The sequence below is a fragment of the Nomascus leucogenys genome, chromosome 6, assembly GCF_006542625.1.
Source record: "Nomascus leucogenys isolate Asia chromosome 6, Asia_NLE_v1, whole genome shotgun sequence".
Lineage (NCBI taxonomy): Eukaryota > Metazoa > Chordata > Mammalia > Primates > Hylobatidae > Nomascus > Nomascus leucogenys.
In genome coordinates, this window is record NC_044386.1 from 35,837,737 (window position 1) to 35,858,956 (window position 21,220).

At 34.0% G+C, this 21,220-nt stretch overlaps 1 protein-coding gene across 6 annotated transcripts in view; it reads right to left on the reverse strand.

The window, feature by feature from the left end:
* The window catches only part of RICTOR (RPTOR independent companion of MTOR complex 2), a 135,055-nt gene that overhangs the window by 17,938 nt on the left and 95,897 nt on the right, over positions 1-21,220 (reverse strand). For all 6 annotated transcript variants that reach the window (XM_030814009.1, XM_030814008.1, XM_030814007.1 and 3 more), the window contains 16 exons: positions 19,633-19,700; positions 15,940-16,022; positions 12,028-12,115; positions 11,423-11,513; positions 11,246-11,312; positions 10,713-10,793; positions 8,878-8,978; positions 6,985-7,150; positions 6,600-6,701; positions 6,435-6,481; positions 4,538-4,673; positions 3,919-4,118; positions 3,336-3,462; positions 2,801-2,965; positions 2,579-2,655; positions 1,792-1,870 (listed from right to left, as the gene is read on the reverse strand). In XM_030814009.1, the coding sequence (XP_030669869.1) occupies positions 1,792-1,870; positions 2,579-2,655; positions 2,801-2,965; positions 3,336-3,462; positions 3,919-4,118; positions 4,538-4,673; positions 6,435-6,481; positions 6,600-6,701; positions 6,985-7,150; positions 8,878-8,978; positions 10,713-10,793; positions 11,246-11,312; positions 11,423-11,513; positions 12,028-12,115; positions 15,940-16,022; positions 19,633-19,700 (1,678 nt within the window). The remainder of the gene's footprint in view (positions 1-1,791; positions 1,871-2,578; positions 2,656-2,800; positions 2,966-3,335; positions 3,463-3,918; positions 4,119-4,537; positions 4,674-6,434; positions 6,482-6,599; positions 6,702-6,984; positions 7,151-8,877; positions 8,979-10,712; positions 10,794-11,245; positions 11,313-11,422; positions 11,514-12,027; positions 12,116-15,939; positions 16,023-19,632; positions 19,701-21,220) is intronic.

Here is a 21,220-nt window from a genome sequence, read left to right on the forward strand (position 1 = left end):
TATATACTAATGACCCCCATATCCACCATCTTCCTCACAAATCTGAGCTCCACATCCACATTTTCAAGCCATCACTTGGTTATTGCACAGACAATGCCAGTTCAACATACTGAAGAATCATTATCCTAATCTTAACAAACCACTTTTTATAAATGTGATCTCTTAATAGTGATCCATTATATATTCAGTCATTAAATTAGAAACCTTATGAGCCAAGTTGGACCTCTTATTTACTGTATCCAATCAGCCCACAAATTCTGTCCATCTTATTTTGAAAATGCCCAGAAAATGTGTCCTTATCTATTCAACCTAACTACCAGTGAAGTTCAGGCAGTCATCAATTCTTGTTTCTAAACTTGTGTCAATATTCCCAGACTTTCCCTTCAATAATCAAAATTCCGCCTCTCCACTGCAACCTGTCAGATTACTAAAGTACAACTCTGATCACTATTTAAAAGCTGTTAAGAATTCCCCACTATATATACAATTGAAATCCCTTAGGATGATATAATATGGCTTACGAGGCCTTTTACAATCTAGCTTTAATTTACCATTCCAGCCTCATCTTGCCACTCCACGCTTATCTTAGTTCCAACTACCTTGGAATATGACTTTCTTTATAAGTCTATAATGTTCCAATGATCTACACAGCTTTATTCTGCTCCTTCTTCCATGGATAGCCTTCTTCTAATTTATTTGCCTACTTACTCCTCAAGACCATTTCAAGTATCACATCTACTGCGCCTATCCAACATTTCTTCTGATAATCCCTAAGGCAGAATCATTAATCTCTCCTCTGTGTTCCCTTATACCTTGCATATAACTTTGTTATAGCTCTTATATTTTATGCTATTTGCAAGCACTGCACCAATATTCTAAGCAATTTTCTAATACTATGATTTGTATAATAAATTTTATTATGATGATTTAAATATCTTCTAGGAAACAAACCTATCACATCTTGTCTCGGTTCTACAATTCATCAAATACTAAAAGACTTCATGCCTTAAGTTGTATGCTTCAAAGTTTTAGTCCATTTAAGGAGTATCTCTTATGAAATATGGTTCAATACAGACACTATAAAAGAATCTGTAACTATGTTAACAAAAAAGAGAAAACAGGATAACTGATCTGAAATGATGAAAAATCTAAAAATCATTTATATTGGTAAAGATCATTTTGACCACGGGTTTCCAAGATGCTTTGATGACTTATAATACTTCAAACAAAATAATGAAGCCACAGCAATCACCAGCTGAAGAAAAGCTAGAAAAGTTGTTTCATATCTACAAACTACTCCCTTCTTAGCAGGTTTCCCTATGACAGCAAGTTCATTCTCAGATTTAGGTAAAGTAGTATCCTAAAGTAAAGTTTAACTAAATGATTATATCTCCTTGGGATTTCAATCTCCCTTCATTTAAAAAAATTATTTTAGTTTTAGCTTAAAAGGGCTCATGCAAAGTTGTAGGCCATATTAAGGGACCCAAGAATGAAAGAAATGATAAAAAGGCCAAAAATTAGATTATAAAATCAAATGAGTTGAAAGTCAAATTTCAATAGAATGAATACAGTCAACAGTTCAGAACAAAAGAAATAACTGTAGTTTAAAAAAATGTATAACTATAAATACTAGCAATTATGCAGAATTTAGGACTCAACTTGATATTGATGTTTAAATATTTAACCTTATTAATTTCAAAAAACTGACATAAAAAACCATCCTCTAAATTCACAAATCAATTTCAGAAGATAAAAACACACAAATTCAACCTTATTCAAATAAGAAGTTACCTTGTGCCACTTTTCCAACTGTTTTGCTACATAACCTCTTTCATTCAGATAGGAAAATCCTTTTGGAATGGAGAGAAATCTGCAAATTAAAACAAGCAATAATTTAACATTGAGTCTGGCAAAAAAGTATCTTAAGAAGCCAAAATAACTAAAATTTTAAAAAGTATAAGGAGCTAAAAGACTTTAGGAATAGTTCGTTCCTAAAACTAAAAGGTCAACTATAATTTATTGTAACTTCAATTACAAGTAAATTTTCACAATCTTTGCAACAACACGCGAACCCAATCACAATAAAGAAAATGTCAGCCAGGGACGGTGGCTCATGCCTGTAATTCCAGCACTGTGGGAGGCCAAGGTGGGTGGATCACCTGAGGTCAAGAATTCAAGACCAGCCTGGCCAACATGGTGAAACTCCGACTCTACTAAAAATACAAAAAATTAGCTGGGAGTGGTGGCGCGTGCCTTTAGTCTCAGCTACTTGGGAGGCTGAGGCAGGAGAATCACTTGAACTTGGGAGGCAGTGGTTGCATTGAGCCAAGATTGGACCATTGCACACTGGCCTGGATGACAAAGTGAGGCTCTGTCTCAATAAAAAAAAAAAAAAAAAAAAGGAAAATGTCATGAAAAGTATGAATAGACCAAAAAAAAAGAAAAACCCAAAACAATGAAAAGACAATGTTTCAATATTAAAAGGTAAACTCTTTAGCGTATTTCCCATTTGGATTTGAATCTATCTTTAAAATACACTGCCAAAGAACACAACAAAAAAACATAACTGAAAATTTACCTCAGGAGGAGAAGCAAACCCTTGTCTCCAAGGTGGGATAACGCTGGTTTCATCTGAATGAGAGCATGAAGATTGGCCTAAAGAGATTATCATTATTTTTTACAATTGTCTAAAAATAGCAAAATTTTTAGTTCCAAAATGCCTATTATATACTTTTACAAAATTGTCAAATGAGTATTTCAAAAAAATTTAAGTATTAAATTATAAAAAATGAACCTTTACCTTGTCTTCACATGCTTCATCGAGGATATCAAGAGCTTCAGAAGAAATCGTTTTGTTTTTATCATGTAGCTGGGTCACTAACAACTCAATTCCCCAATTATTAAAGAATTCAACATTAGCTCTCAATAATACCCTTAAATGTTTTGTTGCATAGAGTCTGCAGGCCTATAAAGATAAATGAATACATTAAAAAAAAAAAAAACTTCACCATAAATAGCCTATTTGATTTTATTTTGGGATAGTCCTGCTACTTGAAAAGGGAAGAATGCCTGGAACTGGTGGTCTAGCTCTTGATATGAATACTTCTTTGGTTCTTGTAAAATAAAATACTACCCTTTCTATCTAGCAGCTTCTTCCCCGTGATATAAAAATATGAGTACTATATGCAGTTCCTTGGAGAAACTAAAATTTTAAAGTAAACTCAATTTCCATATCATATTCTTAGCACTTAAAATTAATTTTACTTAGCCCAAAATTCATAAAGTAGTGGATTAATTGGTTATAAAAATAGTTTTACTGGCTATGTTATACTCACATCAGTAGCTGCAGTTAAAATTTTGGAAAGGATGACTCTAGCCAATCCATCTCTGCTATAGTCCAAGCTAGAAACAGTAAGTTTTAGCAAGTGATCTTGGTTTTTCAAGGAGCAAAGATTAAGGAGACTTAAAAGAAAAAAAAATAAGAAAGGTTAAAAGAAATTACTATATTGATATATTAATTAAACAAATATTTTTTCCAGCTTTACTGAAGTATAAATGACAAATAAAAATTGTATTATTCAAGGTGTATAACTTGATTTGATATACACATACATTGTGAAGATTACCACAATCAATGAACACATCAATCATCACACATAGTTACTATTTTGAATGCTGGAGTGGGAAGAGCATGAAGTCAATTCAATGTATATTTTTAAAATTCCTAATATAAACAAGCTTTTCGGAAAGGAAGCATTTAATAACAACAATTTTAAAAAGAATATTAAAGCAAAGATAATGCTAATTTAAAATAAAACTTAACCAAACACATGTATACAGACTAAAAAGCATACCATATCTAACTACATTAAAAATAAAGTTCATGTATCTATTGCAACAAAATCTAGGAATGCTCACCACTGAAATACACTGCATTTTTCCAGCATTTTAACTCCATGAGGGTGGCAAGAAAGTGTTCCAATAAATAAAAAGTAGTGTTGACTAAGGGTGGTCAATAAACCATTGTTTTGAAGACTTCTTTCGGGTTTCATTCCAGATGAAGCATTGAGCCAATGAACAATATCCTTTACTAGATCTTCTAAGTATCCTTGCCCATCCTAAAAGTAAATACATTGTGATATTGTGAGAAAAGCATTCAAAATCTGTAATTGGAAAATCAGCTTCAATCACGTACAAAAACTTAATAATAATGATGAAGTTACCAATAATAGCTATCAATCAGTGAGCACCTATTGTTTTTTAATCCACTTCAACACAATGCTGCATGGAGATGATATTATTCTCCATTTTACAGAAGAGTAAACCAGGTCTTCTAGAGGGCAGATAACTTGCCCAGTCTCATAACTAGTGACTAAGTCGGGATTCAACTCTAGGTCTGGGATCATTTCCTATGTTTCCAAATACAGCTTATGCATATTCAGAAATAAAAGCAAAACAAAAGGTGGAAACAGAGGGAGGGTAAGGGAAGCAAATTCAATAAAAAACATTTGCTCTGGAAAATATTCAGAATGCCCACCTCTTCAGATTCAAGAAGAAATTCTGTAAACTGGCAACCTACAACCGTGAGCTGTTTGGCCTTGGCAAAATCCAGATCCAAGTTGGCATATAATTTACTGCTGGGCTTGTAAAAATAAAGTAGTCTCCGTACAAACCTAAAATCAAAACACAAGTAGCAACAAGGTAAGAAATGAAGCAATTATTTTAGAATATTAACCATTACTTAGGACATAATAAGACTTTCAGAATATGTTTTGGGTCTGAACCATTGGGATAAATGGCAAGAAATGTATTAAAAGTGGTTGGTACATGATATGGTCTGCCTGTGCCCCCACCCAAATCTCATCTTGAATTGTAGTTCTCATAATCCCCATAATGTTGTGAAAGGGACCTCATGAGAGGAGATAAGATTATGGGGGCAGTTACCCTTATGCTGTTCTCGTGATAGTGAGTTCTCACATCTGATGTTTTTATCACCAGCTTTTCCCCCTGTGCTCTGTACTTCCCTCTCCTGCTGCCATATGAAGAAGGATACGTTTGCTTCCCCTTCTGCCACAATTATGTTTCCTGAGGCCTCCCTAGCCATGTGGAATTGTGAGTCAATTAAACCTCTTTCCTTTATAGATAATTTCCATATTATCTGTAGAGGCAGTTATAAATAACTGCCAGTCTCAGGCAGTGATTTATAGCAGCATGAGAATGGACTAATACAGTACATTTCATACCAAAAAAAAAACCCAAAAACCAAACAAACAAAAAACCTTCATTTAAAAAAATATCTCTGTGGAGTAAGAATTTTATGGTGAGATGGTTAGAAGAAAGATGCTAGCCGGATGAATGCATATTTAACATAGCTAGAATATAAAAATTGGATAAATGAGGATGTCACCTGAACTTAAATTTTCTTCTACTGTATTCATGAAGAACCTTGTCCCATGGCTCAATAATGTTCTATTGTTAAGATAATTGTAAGATACTACACTATGATTTTGTTGGTTTTTCACAATTAGGCAAAAGGTCAAGCATAAAAGTTGCAATTTAGGCCAATGAATTTATAGACATAATTTATGATCTTTCAACATTATATCTTTCAACATTATGTTCTAAGCTTCTATTGAATTTAGTTCAGTTCAATTTCATGCACTACAATTCAATCCAATAGAGGTGTCCAATCCAGGAGCTGGGAAAACAAAGTTGAGTAAGACATCATCTGTGTTCTCAAGGAGTATAAGAAGTCAGTACTATGCTTTTATATTTCAGTGCAATTTATAAGTTATCTTTATTTCTTAAAATTTTTATAGATATTAGGTTACATATCATGAATAGCGAATGCAATCAAATAATAATGTTAATGACATCAATTTCTCAAACATACTAAGGACCTCTTTCTGAGATCAGCAGTAATAGCTGGTTAGTCTAAACTCAGGAGTAAAAACATATGGGTGTAACGAAGAACAGCATCGTAGCTTAAAGTGTTCTTCACACTACAAACATTTGCACGGGTTACGGAAGGTGTGGTTAAAGAGAATGTAAACAGCAGTTATAATAGATAACTCCAAAGTCAAACAGGAATAAAAGTTGTATATTAAAAATATAAGTCTTTATTATGTCATCCTCATATGTTAGGGCTAAGACCCACTATACAATTGATATTACCCCAATTTGAAAAACTTTTATCTGAACTACTTCATCTATTCCACAACTAAAAGCAGAATGTAAATAACTAGAAAAAGAATTTGCTAATATGTTTTGGTTATAAAATAAGACTATATTAAAAAACATATGAGTACCTATTGAAGAGAAATTGTTAAAATGTATGTATATGTCTTTAAAATTATTACATATTTTAACAGGCATTAGGCCTAATATCCATATTTAAGTTCTTTAAATTTAAATGCAAAATAGTTCTTACATACCTGTGTAACTGTTCATCTTTATAGTTTCTTAGATTTACATTTGGCCACTAGAAAAACATAATATGTTATATTACATATGTACTTATCAATTCTCAAACATATAATTACGTTATAATTAATAATAAAATTAAAGACAAGCAATTACCATGAAGTATCTTTTCATACCTTAAGAATGGTCCCTATAAGATTCCAATTCCATTCAAGATTCTCTTTATGTTGAAGGACTTGGCTATCTCTAAGGTTAATTAAAAGAGCTTCCTCTGTATCCTAAAATCATCAGAAAGTAATAAGAAAAATTAAGGCAAACTGTCCCCATATCAGAAAACTAAGTTCAAATTTGAAAACCTGAAAGGCAGCTTTTCCATTTAAGGATAGATCAAGGTTTTTTAAAGTTATAAAAACCCATCTCCAAATTATAAAACTCAGAAGCCATCTGAAAATTCATATGCATGAAGAAAAGTGTAAACTCAAATACATGCATACTAAAATCCAGTGGTTAAGGAATTAAGATGTTGTTTTTAAGTTGAAAATCATGATTTCATGTCAGCACCTTAAGAACAAATATATCTTTCTGAACTCGGAGATACTGATCCCGTTTCTGGTGTGTTGCAATTGCTTTCTGAATAATGTGGTCTAAGTGAAGACTATAAGGCTTAGGTCCTCGTTTCTTCATTTCATGGAAGCGTTTTAAACAGTTCAAGGCTGCACTGGCTCGCCTAATGAGAAAAACAATTCAATTAATACAACATAATTTAAGAGATTACCTTGGTAAATTATTAAAGCTTATGTAAGTTCAAGGCTAGAAATTATTATTGATAAAGTAAATTATTTCATCAAATACAAAAAATAAACAACACTACTGATTTATATAAAGACACACTGATTATTTAGATGCAATTGAACATGTACTTACTAAACTTTTCTTCTATGGTGGTAGGTATTTTTTGTATATTGGTTTTAAGAACTCCTACAAGGTCAGAAACCTAGTTTTCTATATTTTCTTATCAAAGTTTTAAAGCTTTGCTTTTCACATATAAATCCTTAATCTGCCTGAAACTTATTTTTGTTTACGATATGAGGTTGAAATAATTTCACTGTACTCTCATATGGATAATCAATGATCCCAGTATCAAGTGAACAGCCTCTATTTTCCACATTGGTCTGTAACTGCAAATGGTATATTTTTATAAATTATATTTAATTCTTTGTGGTAAATAAAAGTGCCATTTTCAAGAATTTGGTGGCAAGTCTCACCTTCAGAATTTCTAGTAAGTAGAATTTTTAAATATTGGGATGTGCTGACTGAAAAGTATTTATCAATAAAGAAAGCTTACTGAGCTAAACATAAAACTATTTTAAGAGGACTATTCTTACTGGAATTCTGAAGATAAATTTGAATTCCTGATGAACCCTGGAATTTGTGGCCATAATCTAACCCAGAGTTTAGGTCTATCAGGTATTGGGAAAGTATATTCTTCCATCATGAAACTACTAATACAAAAGCTAAAAGCTACTATTACTGATGTAAGCCTAGAGACAGAACTGAGATAACTCCTAATGCCCTCAGTTTATAAGACAACTTTGGTCTGTTAAACAGTATTTCCAATGGCAGAATGAAAATTAAGATTATTAAGTGTACTTTATTATAAAAGCTAAGTAAACTTTTCAAAAATGTACTATAACTCTTAACAAAAATACATAGTTTTGAATAGCTAAAAAACTCCATTTCACTAACATCAAGCAAAAAAATAAAATGGTCCATATACGTTTCTGATCATAATAACAAAATAAAAAAACAACCACAAAAAGACATTCCTAGCCTAGATATAAACTTTGCCAAGTCAAACTAAGTTCCTTCTAGCACTTCCCAATTGAGCCCTTCCATCATTACCTTTTATATATATTTTATTATTAGCACTGGAATTCCAGCAGAGCTACAGTTGTATTACCATAATTTTGTTCGTAAATTCTATGTTTGCAGTATCTCCTTTAGTAGCAAGAGTTCAGCTTATTGCTATGTGGCCCAGTAGTACTTGTTACTAAATTCCAACATTTTTAACCATGCAAGTAAAATAATATATTAATACTGTAAAGCTTTATTTGAAATAGTTCATAGACATAAAAAAAAAGAGCCAGAATTGCTGCTCATGACATAAAGGAGTCCAAAAATCTCTCAGCTAACATTTTCAGTAATATGATAACCATTCTATATCCTTGTCTACAAACATGCTAGAAAAAAGTGATTTTATTATACTATTAGTATTTTGTAGCCTAAAAAACACATTAAATATTTTTAGAACTATTAATTTTTCCTTTAGCAAATTCCTTAAAAGAATTTCCCACTATAACCTATCCATACTATTTTTTTTTAAAAGAAGAGACAATAATCTAATTGAATATTAAATACATCAAACAAAAGCTTTGCTAAAGCTCTGATACTTACAGTCTCTTTTCCTTGGGGATATCAAAGGATGCAGCCATATTCATTAGGGTTGGCAAGCAGTGCAAATGATGGCTATGTGAATGAGGAAGAATTGTGTTTGCCTAAAATGAAGCATAACATTTTACATGAGTTTTCAGAAGTAGAACTAGTTTATGTTGTAGATTACCTGCACATATAATGCTGTATTCAAGACTATTACAAATTCTGAGGTTTTACTCATAAAATTAACTTATTTTCCCAATACATGCTTATTTATATTTTTATCATATCTATAATACTTTCAACAAGGATGAAATATACAGATACACACATATTAACATAACCATTAAGTTTCATAGATTCTTTATTATAATATTATGGTTTTAAGTGGTACCCAGTTAAACTCAATTCTTAAATGACCAGAAGGGATTATATGTCAAAACACTACAGGAATCAACCTATGTTTAAAATAACATTTAAAATGCTAGTTGCCATATCCAAATTTATGAGTTGACTTCTTAAGTTTTAAAAACTACTTTCTCAAAATAGATTTGTCCCATATGCCATAATCTTTAAAACAAGAAATATTAATTTCTACTTTCCAAACAAAAACCTCACCACCCAACCAGCTATCAATGAAGACAAGTGCACTGATCAAATGTGGAAGATAGAAAACGTAATAATAAGCAAAATAACTAGCTCTTTTATTTCAAGAGAATTACAGAATTCTGGGTATGGGACAAGGGAAAAAGATAAAATGTATAGAGATTCCTTCATATAAAAGCAAATAACTCTGAATATTGGTATTCTTGAATAGGAAATGACATCTTAAGAATTAAAAGACAAATAATCAGACCTGAAAGCCTCTGACTCTACATAATTCTTTCACAGAGGGGCCAAAAAAGAACAGAGCAAGCAACTAAATAATTCACTGATTTAAAAAAAGAAAGTTAAATTAAATTCTGCTTAATGCTCTTTACCTCACTCACACAGGCCAGTCACTATGAAGGGGAAACAAGGGTGGGAAGGAGGGGAAGAGATCAAGAAAGAAAAACCTAAACAAAAAACATCTGCTAAAAATAGCAAACTATGACATAATTTCAAAAGATTTGCCATAGAATCAATTCTTCCTTAATGAGTTTTAAATGGCTCTTTTTATTTTGTATTTACTAACTAGTAAGTAATCTAAAAATATAAATTCCTACCTTGCAAACTATCAGGGATCCCTCATTGATCGATTTGCTGAGAGTAAAGAATTGTCAAATCACTTTCCTAGCTCCTACTTTCCAAAAGTTACTGTAATCACAAAATCATGGTGAAAAGAAAAACAAAAACCAAAAAAACAAAAAAAGCCCATCTTCTGAACCTCAAACTACAAGTTTATAGAAAAGACTATAATGTTCAACCAAGACTGTATTTAAAGCTTCTGCACAAAGCTTTCTAAAATTCAGGCACTGACTACCATGTATCAAGTACATTCTTAGCAGACTGAAGTAGTATCCATAGTTTTGCAATTTTTTGCTTCTTAGGAAGTCTTTCTGAGATCAATTAAGATTTACAGGACGAAAATGTCAACTTTGAAAGTGAGTGTAAAAATCAACATTTCAGTACTTTGCATGTTGTATATTTATTCCATTTACAAAACCAATCGAAATATGCGTGTGCATGCGTATGTGCGCACGTATGTATGTGTCTCAGGATACAGTACCAAGGGCTTTTTGTAATGCTAAGATAAACATTTATAAGAAATGCAAATTTATTTTGAGATAATACAAAGCAACACCATTAAAATAACTTGTTTTATAAATTCAAACATTAAAGGTATGAAACATATAATCAGAAGTTGCTAAACTTACCATATGTAAAAGCTCTCCTAAAAGGATGGTAGCTCTAACTGAGATATGATCATCACTGTTTGTTATCACTTCAACTAGGCCCTTTGAAAATAAAAAGATAACACCACTGTTGCAAAATAATACATATGAAAACATGTATGTGTCAAATTTATTTTTCACTCTGAATTTTTTTTTTTTTTTTTTTTTTTGAGACAAGAGTCTCGGCTCTGTTGCCCAGGCTCGAATGCAATGGCAAGATCTCGGCTCAGTATTAACCTCTGCCTCCCAGGTTCAAGCAATTCTTGTGTGTCAGCCTCCCGAGTAGCTGGGACTACAGGGGTGTGCCACCATGCATGGCTAATTTTTGTACATTTAGTCGAGACACAGTTTCACCATGTTGGTCAGGCTGGTCTCGAACTCTTGGCCTAAAGTGATCCACCTGCCTTGGCTTCTCAAAGTGTTGGGATTACAGGCATGAGCCACCACGCCTGGCCTGAAAGAATCTGTTAGAGAAAATAAACAAAATGGAATAAAATAAGGTTTGTAAGTCTTACCTCTAAAAGTCCATTACGAATAAATGCAGAGAGTATCAATGCCAAATAATTATCCATGAGGTCTGGCCTGGAAAAAACAGCACAGAAACAATTTAAATAAAGTTTCATAGATTACACAGTCTAACATAAAAACCCTAATTCTAATAAATTGAAACCCTTTCTGTATTTAAATTCTACCTGGATCTGGCACGATGAGGAAGAATAGTTTTTGCCTCAGCTGCCACAAAGCCATCTGAAAGCCTCCAACTGTCTTGGAACCTCCCTGGATCTAAAATAGTTAAAATATGGTAGGGAAAAGATTAGATATCACTGAAGCATTTCAGATAAGTATAAAACCATCAGCTAGCCAGGCTATAAAGAACTTTAAAATGTGCTGGTTAAATACCATATATTCAAAAAGATACAGACAAAAATTAGTTATGTAAATATACGCAGATCTAATTTCCTTCATTTTGGGACTTCGGTACTTTAAGTCATTTGGCTCAAATAATATGAGAATTAGATAATCTGAGGATTACATAGGTTTCTTACTGTTTCCTCTTTTCCTTTTTTGGCCCATTCCTATTAATTTAATTGCTGTAAGAGCCAAGGTGATAAAGAAGAAATTAAAATTTCTGTTTTAGGAACTTGAGGTTTTATTTTTATATTAATTTTCTGTCACAATTATGCAGCAAGAAAAGAAAATGGTGTTCAATATTTAGTATTTCTCCTTTTAGGAGCTTCGTCTCCATTAAATAAAAATTACAATATATGAAAAGACACAAATGTACTTCAATACTTACCTACACTGAGTAGTGCTTCTATGAACTCCTCAGTCACAACAGGTAGAGGAAGACGAAAGATATCATAAAGCACTTCAAGTAGACCTCGCTAAATTAGCAAACAAATACACCTCCTTTATTTTTATGAAACACTTTTAAGATTTTTAAATGTTCTATTCACATAATTTTTAAAATGATAAAAACAGAACTATTAATACAATGACATGCCACATAACAATATTTTAGTCAATGATGGATCACATATACGATGGTCGTTCCCTAAGATTACGATGAAGCTGAAAAATTCCTATCGCCTAGTGAAACTATAGCAGCAGTCATATTGTCTGTCACAGGGCAATATTTACTCAACTGTTTGTGGTGATGCTGCAGTAAACAAACCCACTGCACTGCCAGTTGTTTAAAAGTATTATATATAGAATTATGTACAATTACATAATACCTGATAATGATAATAAATGACTATGTTACTGGTTTACCTATTTACTATACTACATCTTTTATCATTATCTTAGAGTGTACTCCTATACTTAAAAAAAAAAGCACTTTGGGAAGCCAAGGTGGGAGGACTGCTTGAGGCCAGAATTTTGAGACTAGGAACATAGTGAAATCCCATCTCTACAAAAAATTTAAAAATTTACTGGGTGTGGTGGCACGTTCCTGTAGTCCTAGCTACTCAGGAGGCTGGGGCAAGATGATCACTTGAGTCGAGGAGTTTGAGGATGCAGTGAGCTATGATCATTCCACTGCACTCTAGCCTGGGTGACAGAGCAAGACCTTGCCTCTTAAAAAAAAAAAAAGTTAACTGTAATACAGCCTCAGGCAGGTATTCCATAACAAGACATGGTTATCACATGACAGCTTCATTCATGTATACTGCACTGGAGGCATTCCAGACATACAAGGTATGGAGGTGGAAGACAGTGATACTGATGATCCTAACTCTGTGTAGGCCTAGGCTAGTGTGTGTGTGTGTGTGTGTGTGTGTGTGTGTGTGTGTGTGTGTGTGTGTGTGTGTGTGTGTGTGTGTGTGTGTGGCGGGGGGGGCGGGGAGGAGGGTTTGAGGCAAAGTCTCGCTCGTCTCCCAGGCTGGAGTGCAGTGGCACGGGCTCACTGCAACCTCCACCTCCCGGGTTCAAGCAATTCTCCTGCCGCAGCCTCCTGAGTAGTTGGGATTACAGGCACCTGCCACCACGCCTGGCTGATTTTTGTATTTTTAGTAGCGATGGGGTTTCACCATGTTGGCCAGGCTGGTCTCGAACTCCTGACCTCAGGTGATCTGCCCGCCTTGGCCTCCCAAAGTGCTGGGATTACAGGTGTGAGCCACCGCACTGGCCTGTGTTTTTGTTTTTAACAAAAAAGTTTAAAAAGTAAAAAAATTTAAAAACAGAAAAATCTTACAGAATAAGGATATAAAACCAAAAAAAATTTTGAATGCCCATACAATTTGTTTGTGTTTTAAGCTAAATATTATTGCAAAAGAGTCAAAAGTTTAAAAAATTTGAAAGTTATAAAGTAAAAAGGTTACAATAAGCTAATTATTTTTGAAGAAAAGAATTTTAGTAAATTAAACGTAGCCTAAGTGTACAAGTCTGTAAAGTCTACAGTAGTGTACGGTCATGTCCTAGGTCTTAACATTCACTCACTTCTCACACATTGACTCATCCAGAGCTACTATTAGTCCCATAAGCTCCATGCACTGTAAGTACCCTATATAGGTGCTGTATTTATAATTTTTTTTTTTTTTTTGAGATGGAGTCTCGCTCTGTGGCCCCGGCTGAAGTGCAGTGGCATGATCTCAGCTCACTGCAACCTCCGCCTCCCGGGTTCACGCCATTCTTCTGCCTCAGCCTCCCGAGTAGCTGGGACTACAAGTGCCTGCCACCACGCCCGGCTAAGTTTTTTCTAATTTTAGTAGAGACAGGTTTCACTGTGTTAGCCAGGATGGTCTCGATCTCCTGATCTCATGATCCGCCCGCCTCGGCCTCCCAAAGTGCTGGGATTACAGGTTGAGCCACCGTGCCCGGCCAGTATTTTTAATCTTTTATACTGTATTTTTATTGTACCTTTTCTATGTTTAGATGTTTAGATACACGAATTCCATTGTGTTACAACTGCCTACAGTACTCAGTACAGTAACATGCTATACAGGTTTGTAGCTTAGAAGCAATAGGCTATACCACATAACCTAGGTGTGTAGTTCACAGGGTGAAATCATCTAACAGTGAGTTTCTTAGAACACATTCCTATCATTAACCAATGCATGATTATACCGTATTTTGAAACTGTATAAGGCCTATATTAGAGAAGGGATAACTAAATGCTTACTACTACATACATCACTTAATCTAGTCATTAAATTTTTCATTAACCTAATTATGCAAAAAAGCAATTTTCCCAAGGTCATGGAGCTAACAAAAAAGTAAATAAAACCAGAGGTTAAACCCCAGTTGGTCAGACTCTCCAAAGACCATGTTCTTTTTCCACCTATTGAGTAAGAAGTGAATTATCTCAACAGTTTGTTACCTGCTTACAGATCTTTCCATTTATAATCATATCCTTCCATTTCCATTATCTAAATAATTTTTATTTCACATTTAAACAAGGCACAATTTGTTTAAATTTCTGTAAATATTTCTGGCTAATATTTTCTAATAACATTTTTCAGCTCCAAGTTTGGTTCATATAAGGAAGGGCAAAAGAAAGAAACAAAATTAAAACAAATAAAAACATTTAAAGAGAAAGGAAAAAAATCACTTTAAGAATTCTCTTTTCCTTCAAATTCAATTTAACTGTATAATACAAATTCTTACAAATAATTTAGAAATATACCTAATATAGAAATATTAATAACTCCATTTTAATCAAAACCACCATCGTTAAAATAAAATCTCACCACATATTACAAAACTTAAGTTAGAAGGCATAAATACATTTACCTTTTGTTAAATGTAGTCTGTAGTGCTTGAACCTTTTATAGTGAGAATGCCCTTGTGTGTTGTTTATATTGTTTTAATGAATAAAGCATAATTAAGTTCATATTTTCAACTCAACTTTTTTTTTGTTTTTTTGAGATGGAGTTTCGCTCTTGTTGCCCAGGCTGGAGTGTAATGGTGTGATCTTGGCTCACTGCAACCTCCAACTCCCAGGTTTAAGTGATTCTCCTGCCTCAGCCTCCTGAGTACTTGGGATTACAGGTGCCCACCACCTAAGTAGCTGGGATTACAGGTGCCTGGCTAATTTTTTGTATTTTTAGTAGAGACGGGGTTTCACCATATTGAGGAGGCTGGTCTCGAACTCCTGACCTCAGGTGATCCACCTGCCTTGGCCTCCCAAAGTGCTGGGATTACAGGCGTGAGCCACCATGTCTGGCCTCAACTCAATTTTTAATACAGCCATTATTCCTAACAGCAGCAATTTTTTTTTTTTTTTTTTGAGATGGAGTCTCGCTCTGCCACCCAGGCTGGAGTGCAATGGCGCTATCTCAGCTCACCACAACCTCCGCCTCCTGGGTTCAAGCGATTCTCCTGCCTTAGCCTCCTAAGTAGCTGGGATTACAGGCATGTGCCACCATGCCCAGCTAATTTTTGTGTTTTTTTTTTTTTTCCAGTAGAGATGGGGTTTCACCATGTTGGTCAGGCTAGTCTTGAACTCCTGACCTCATGATCCACCCGCCTCGGCCTCCCAAAATCACAGGCATGAGCCACCGCGCCCAGGCAACAGCAATATTTTAAAGGATTCCTATTATATTTAGGGTTTAACTAAGTAGTAAATATTTACTTGTGTATTTTAAAAATATGATCTAGATTAACAACTAATGAGGAAAAAGCATCACCTGAAATAATTTTTTTTTTTATAATTAATTCCCACTCTTAAAGGTCCAGGAATGAAACAATCCTAATAACTTTTACCTACCCTTATTTCCATATTTGGTATGCAAAGTACTCCTATTAGAGACTGGATCCCAGAATTTCCAGGTTTACATAAATTAATAATACCTAAAGAGGACAGAAAGAAAAAAAAAATCACTGACATGAATTTCAAAAAAATTTCTATAGCAATGTATAATATAAAATTTGTTGTATTTTTCTAGGCAAAATTATATGATTATCTATGATACTATTTGGTCATCATAAGAACTATTATATAACTGAAATATATTTGAAGCATACTCCATATTTCTCTATTGATTAGAGATTACCAATAATTTCATCACTTAAATTCCATCTTCAGTATCTGTTTAATATCCAGAAAGTTTATGAGTCTGACTGCCTGACGAACGCTTCTCTGGGAGTAAGAACACGGGAGAAAATCAGACAATGGTCTGTCTCCCCTCTTTTATGCTCCTCACTTTAAAGTGAAAAACTCTACTTGGCATTTATTATTTAAAAGTTCAATTCTAAAATACGCTGAATGCACAGATGAGTATAAGCAACAGACTTCAAATAAATTATATGATTCCAAATTTTTAAGTTACAAAGTTGAACAATTTTAAACATATTAAAATCATGTCACAAAAGATGTATGAATAGCCAATAAACAGACACAAAATGCTCCATATCATTAATCATCAGGGGAAATGCAAAATATACCTATTAGAATGGCTAAAATGAAAGACTTACAACACCAAATACTGACAAGGATGCAGAACAACTGGGAGTCACATACACTGATGATGGGAGTATAAAATAGTATAAGTATTTTGGGAAAAAGTCTGGCAGTTTCTCATGGACACAAACATACATCCAATCTCAGACCCAGCAATTCCATTTAGGCATTTATGCAAGAGAAATGAAAACTCATGTCCACAAAAATAGCTTGTATGAAATTGCTCAAAGAAGCTTTATCTTTGATAAAGGAGCTTTGAATAGTCAAATCTAGTAACAGAAGGGCAAAAAACAAACAAACAAAAAAAAACAACCAAAATGAAATGTTCATTGCATGAAATATTACTTAGCAAAAAAGAGAACATATTACTGATATATACAATAACATAAATGAGTATCAAAATCATTATGTCAAGTGAAAGAAGCCTTACAAAAAAAAAGCCTTTATATCAGTATGATTCCACTAATATTAAGTTTCAGAATAGGCAAAACTAAGCCACAAAAATAATGGTGGTTCCTTCTTGGCAGTACGGAGTCAAAAACTGACTAGGAAAGAGTATAAGAGAACTTTCTGGGGCAATGATAATGTTCTATATATTGAAAAGGGTTTGAATTACAAAGGTGTAAGCATTTGTCAAAACGCATCAAACAGTAGACTAATGATGTGTGCATTTCACTGTATGTAAATTTTACCTCAAATCTCTCCCCCCAAAAACAAATCAGGACCATAAACAAACACCTAATTCTAGTTAATAATGTGCATGCTGCAGTGTTCAGGAGTGAAGAGGACTATGTCTGCAACTTCCTTTGAGATGTATTAGAATAACATAGAGTACTGATGAACGCCCAGTGGGATGGACAGATGGACAGATATATAATACAGTAAAATCTAGGCGGAAGTATATGGGTGTTCACTGTACAGTTTTTTCAATTTTTCTGTATGTTTCAAATTTTTCATGACACGTTAGGGAAAACATTCTTTAAAATGTCTTATAGGACTCCAATGTTCCCTGTACCTCTAGCTAAGCATACAGATATTTATGAACAGTCTCTATGTTCTTTTTAGATTCAGGATCAAAATTCAAATTAAAACATACTAGGTAAGCTTATTTGCTTAAAGTATCAAAATAGTATTTTGCAAATTTTGATGTCTGATAGTAGTTTGAGAAATTACAGATAAGATAGAGTCTCAAAAGATTGTACTCTGTGCTAATACGGAAAACAGGCTGCTGCATCTCATTAAAAAAATGTGTTCTAAAAGGTCATTTTTCAATCAGTTATTTGGAACTGGAAATACATCACAGAAATACTGTTACAAGTACACAAAAGTTTATTTAACATATAAATAGTACTACACAATATAAATATTATTTAGGAAGTTATTTCCATGAGACAAATGCTTTCAAGGTTTTAACTTATAATGCTGACATTTCTCTTCTTACTTCAATAGAAAGGTAGAAGACTCCCACCCCTCTAAGTTTCTTTCTTTTTTTTTTTTGAGACAGAGTCTCGCTCTGTTGCCCAGGCTGGAGTGTAGGGTGCGATCTCGGCTCACTGCAACCTCTGCCTCCTGGGTTCAAGCAATTCTGCTGCAGCCTCCTGAGTAGCTGGGATTACAGGTGCCCGCCACCACACCTGGCTAATTTTTGTATTTTTAGTAGAGACAGGGTTTCACCATGTTGGCCAGGCTGGTCTCGAACCCCTGACCTCAGGTGATCCACCCACCTTGGCCTCTCAAAGTGCTGGGATTACAGGCATGAGCAACCACACCCGGCCCCACCCCTCTAAGTTTCTAATGATGAATCAGTATAAAAGGGCTCCAGGGGAAATTGAAACACAGTAAAAAAAAAAAAAAAAATGTTTAAGAGCAATAAGGAAAGACTGGCAGAAACAGACATCATTACAGGAAGTGTAGAGTCTGGACATAGGAAGAATAAGGAGATAGTAGCTAGGATGCAGGATAGAATTAATTTTTTTGGTAAGATACAAACAGCTCTAATGACAAGGAAGCTGAGGAGTGGTAAAGGAAGATGACTGTAACTACAGAAAACAAAGTATTGGGGAGCTGATGAAGTATTTTTAAAAAAGTATGTATGACTGTTGAGTCATCATAGAATCCTATGGTTGTCCATCAATGTTAGGAAAATAGGCATTTATGAGGTATCGCAAGGCAGAGCTTTTTACCAAGCTGCTAAGAGATCAGAGAAAATCCCTGGAAACATACTGGTTAGGGGCCAAGTGGCCTTTCTATACAAATGGCTGGAGTAAACATTTGTATGGAAAAGGTATTTGTAAGTTAGGGTTACCTAGGTACACAGAAATGTTTAGGTGAATTTCCTTTTTTTGCTTATTGCTACTTCTTTTCCATGCTACCCCTTCACAATAATACTAAATCAAGAAGGAAGAAGATAATCATTAATACATCGGGTACAAAAGTAATTGCGGTTTTTGCTATTACTCTCAATTACTCTTAATGGCAAAAACCCAATGTTATTAACAACACATTTAATGGTGGTATTATTTTAAAAACAATACTTACTTTTTATTCCATGGAAAGATAAAACATGCACAATCCCTATTCTCAAGAAATTTGGAACTATTAATGACCTATCTTGCTTATTTTGTATTTATGGCACTACACTGTACTTTAAGTAACAAACTTCAGTTACATACACAGCTAACACTCAAGTTTTCTAGGTGTTTTTGGTAAAGATCATGCTTAAATTTTTTTAACTGCCCAGGTAATCATTAGCACAGTGACTGTCAAGTAATTAATAAATATGTGTACACTGATCATAATATTAGCTAATTCCTATTGACTATTACAAATTTCCTTCACCATATTTTAATAATTTTGTACGAATTCCTTTGGTTCTAATAATAACATACAAAGTAAGACTAGATTAGCCTCTGAATTAGATGATACAATAATAATTTAACATTTGAAAAAGTAGTCTAGTTTTTCTTCTTGGATATTATAAAGCAATGTAGAGTAACCTACCTGCCCATGATCGGAATGTTGCTATGATTCCCATTTTACTGGCTAGAAATCGTGCTTCTCTGTCTTCTCTGTTGGGGGTGGGGGGGGCAGGGGGGAGAATCAATGAAATAAAATGTTAAAATGAGTTTTTTCCTGCTACTAAATCACAATAAGAGCTATCACTGATGTTTAAACATTTACACATAAAATTAAAACAAGACATTAAAAAACACAAAGATCAGATCTACACTAAAGCAAATTAGTCAATTATAAACTGACTTCGAACTTAAATTCACAACATCGTTTGTCATAAATTCTGCTTTTCTACTCAGTTCTATATTCCTGCTCTCTCTGAAAACTATTCTTAGATAAGATTTAATTAAGCATTAAGTCTGCTTAATAAGCATCTGTGGTACTAGGTTGCCCCTTAGCAAGGAAAATTATCACATAAACCTCTTAATTTTAATCACACACACTCTTTACTTCATAATCTTTGCTCTAAACTTATTTGAACATTTCCAACAAGCAAGTTCAACAACCTATGCAGTCACTGAAATGTTATGAAATAACTACATATTAACATCACCAGCTACTTTCTTCCTTGACAATTATGTAGCCAACTGTTTCCATTATTCCTTCCTTGACAATAGTTATGACAAGCAACTGAATTTTTTATATCTGTTAAACATTTTTCATGGTTGGCTTATGGCCAGTTTCAATACTTAATAGCAATTTTGTGTCTCTTTATGTCACTCCAACCGCCATGTCTACCCTGTCGATTGTCCCTTTTTTCCTGTGCCACCTTTTTTTTTAATCTTTCCTACTTAAATTCTTAATGGTTGTGAGCATACAAAAAATCACAGAACTGGGAAAAACAGCAACAAAAAGTAGAAGGAATAAAGAGCAATGACAGAAAGTCAAATTAGGTATTAGTAAGCAACTAGTTTACAAAAGTGGACAGAAAAGCTCAAAGAAAAAGACTAAGCTATGCAGCACCAGCTAAAATGAGAAAATAACAGAAATGAAAGTGGGGGCGGGGGTGGCTTGGAAGAAGGGAGAATCAGACACCTGTGTGATTAAGCTTTCAGCACTTTCTCTTAAAAAAGTTGGTGACATACACTGACTGTCTGGTAATCCATCTCTAACATATTAAACTTGTAATATTTTAAAAATCAGTCATTTCCCTGTTCCCTGGTCATAATATACCCTTATTTACAGGCCTGATATCTACCTGCTTATACTCCAGAAACTTAGAAGAAAGTACAGAACCAAATAGGAAAGGAAGGATTCTGATGGAATAGCCCCACTCTCCCAACTCTAAAAAATATCTAGGTTCACCTATTGTCCATCATCATATGCAGAATTCTATAAATGGCCCTATCCCAAGATTCCATGACCTGATCTCTGGGTCATGTGAACATGATGAGATATCACCGCTATGACGGTGACTATGTTTATGTTATATTGTCTCGTAGAGCATAAGAAAGGGTATATACCATATAGCAGGCTTGATCTAATTAGAGAGCTTTCTCTAGCTGGTAGCCAAAGAAAAAGTCAGAGAGGCTGAAAGCACTAGAAAGATTCCAGCATTGTTCCCTTTGCAGAGGGA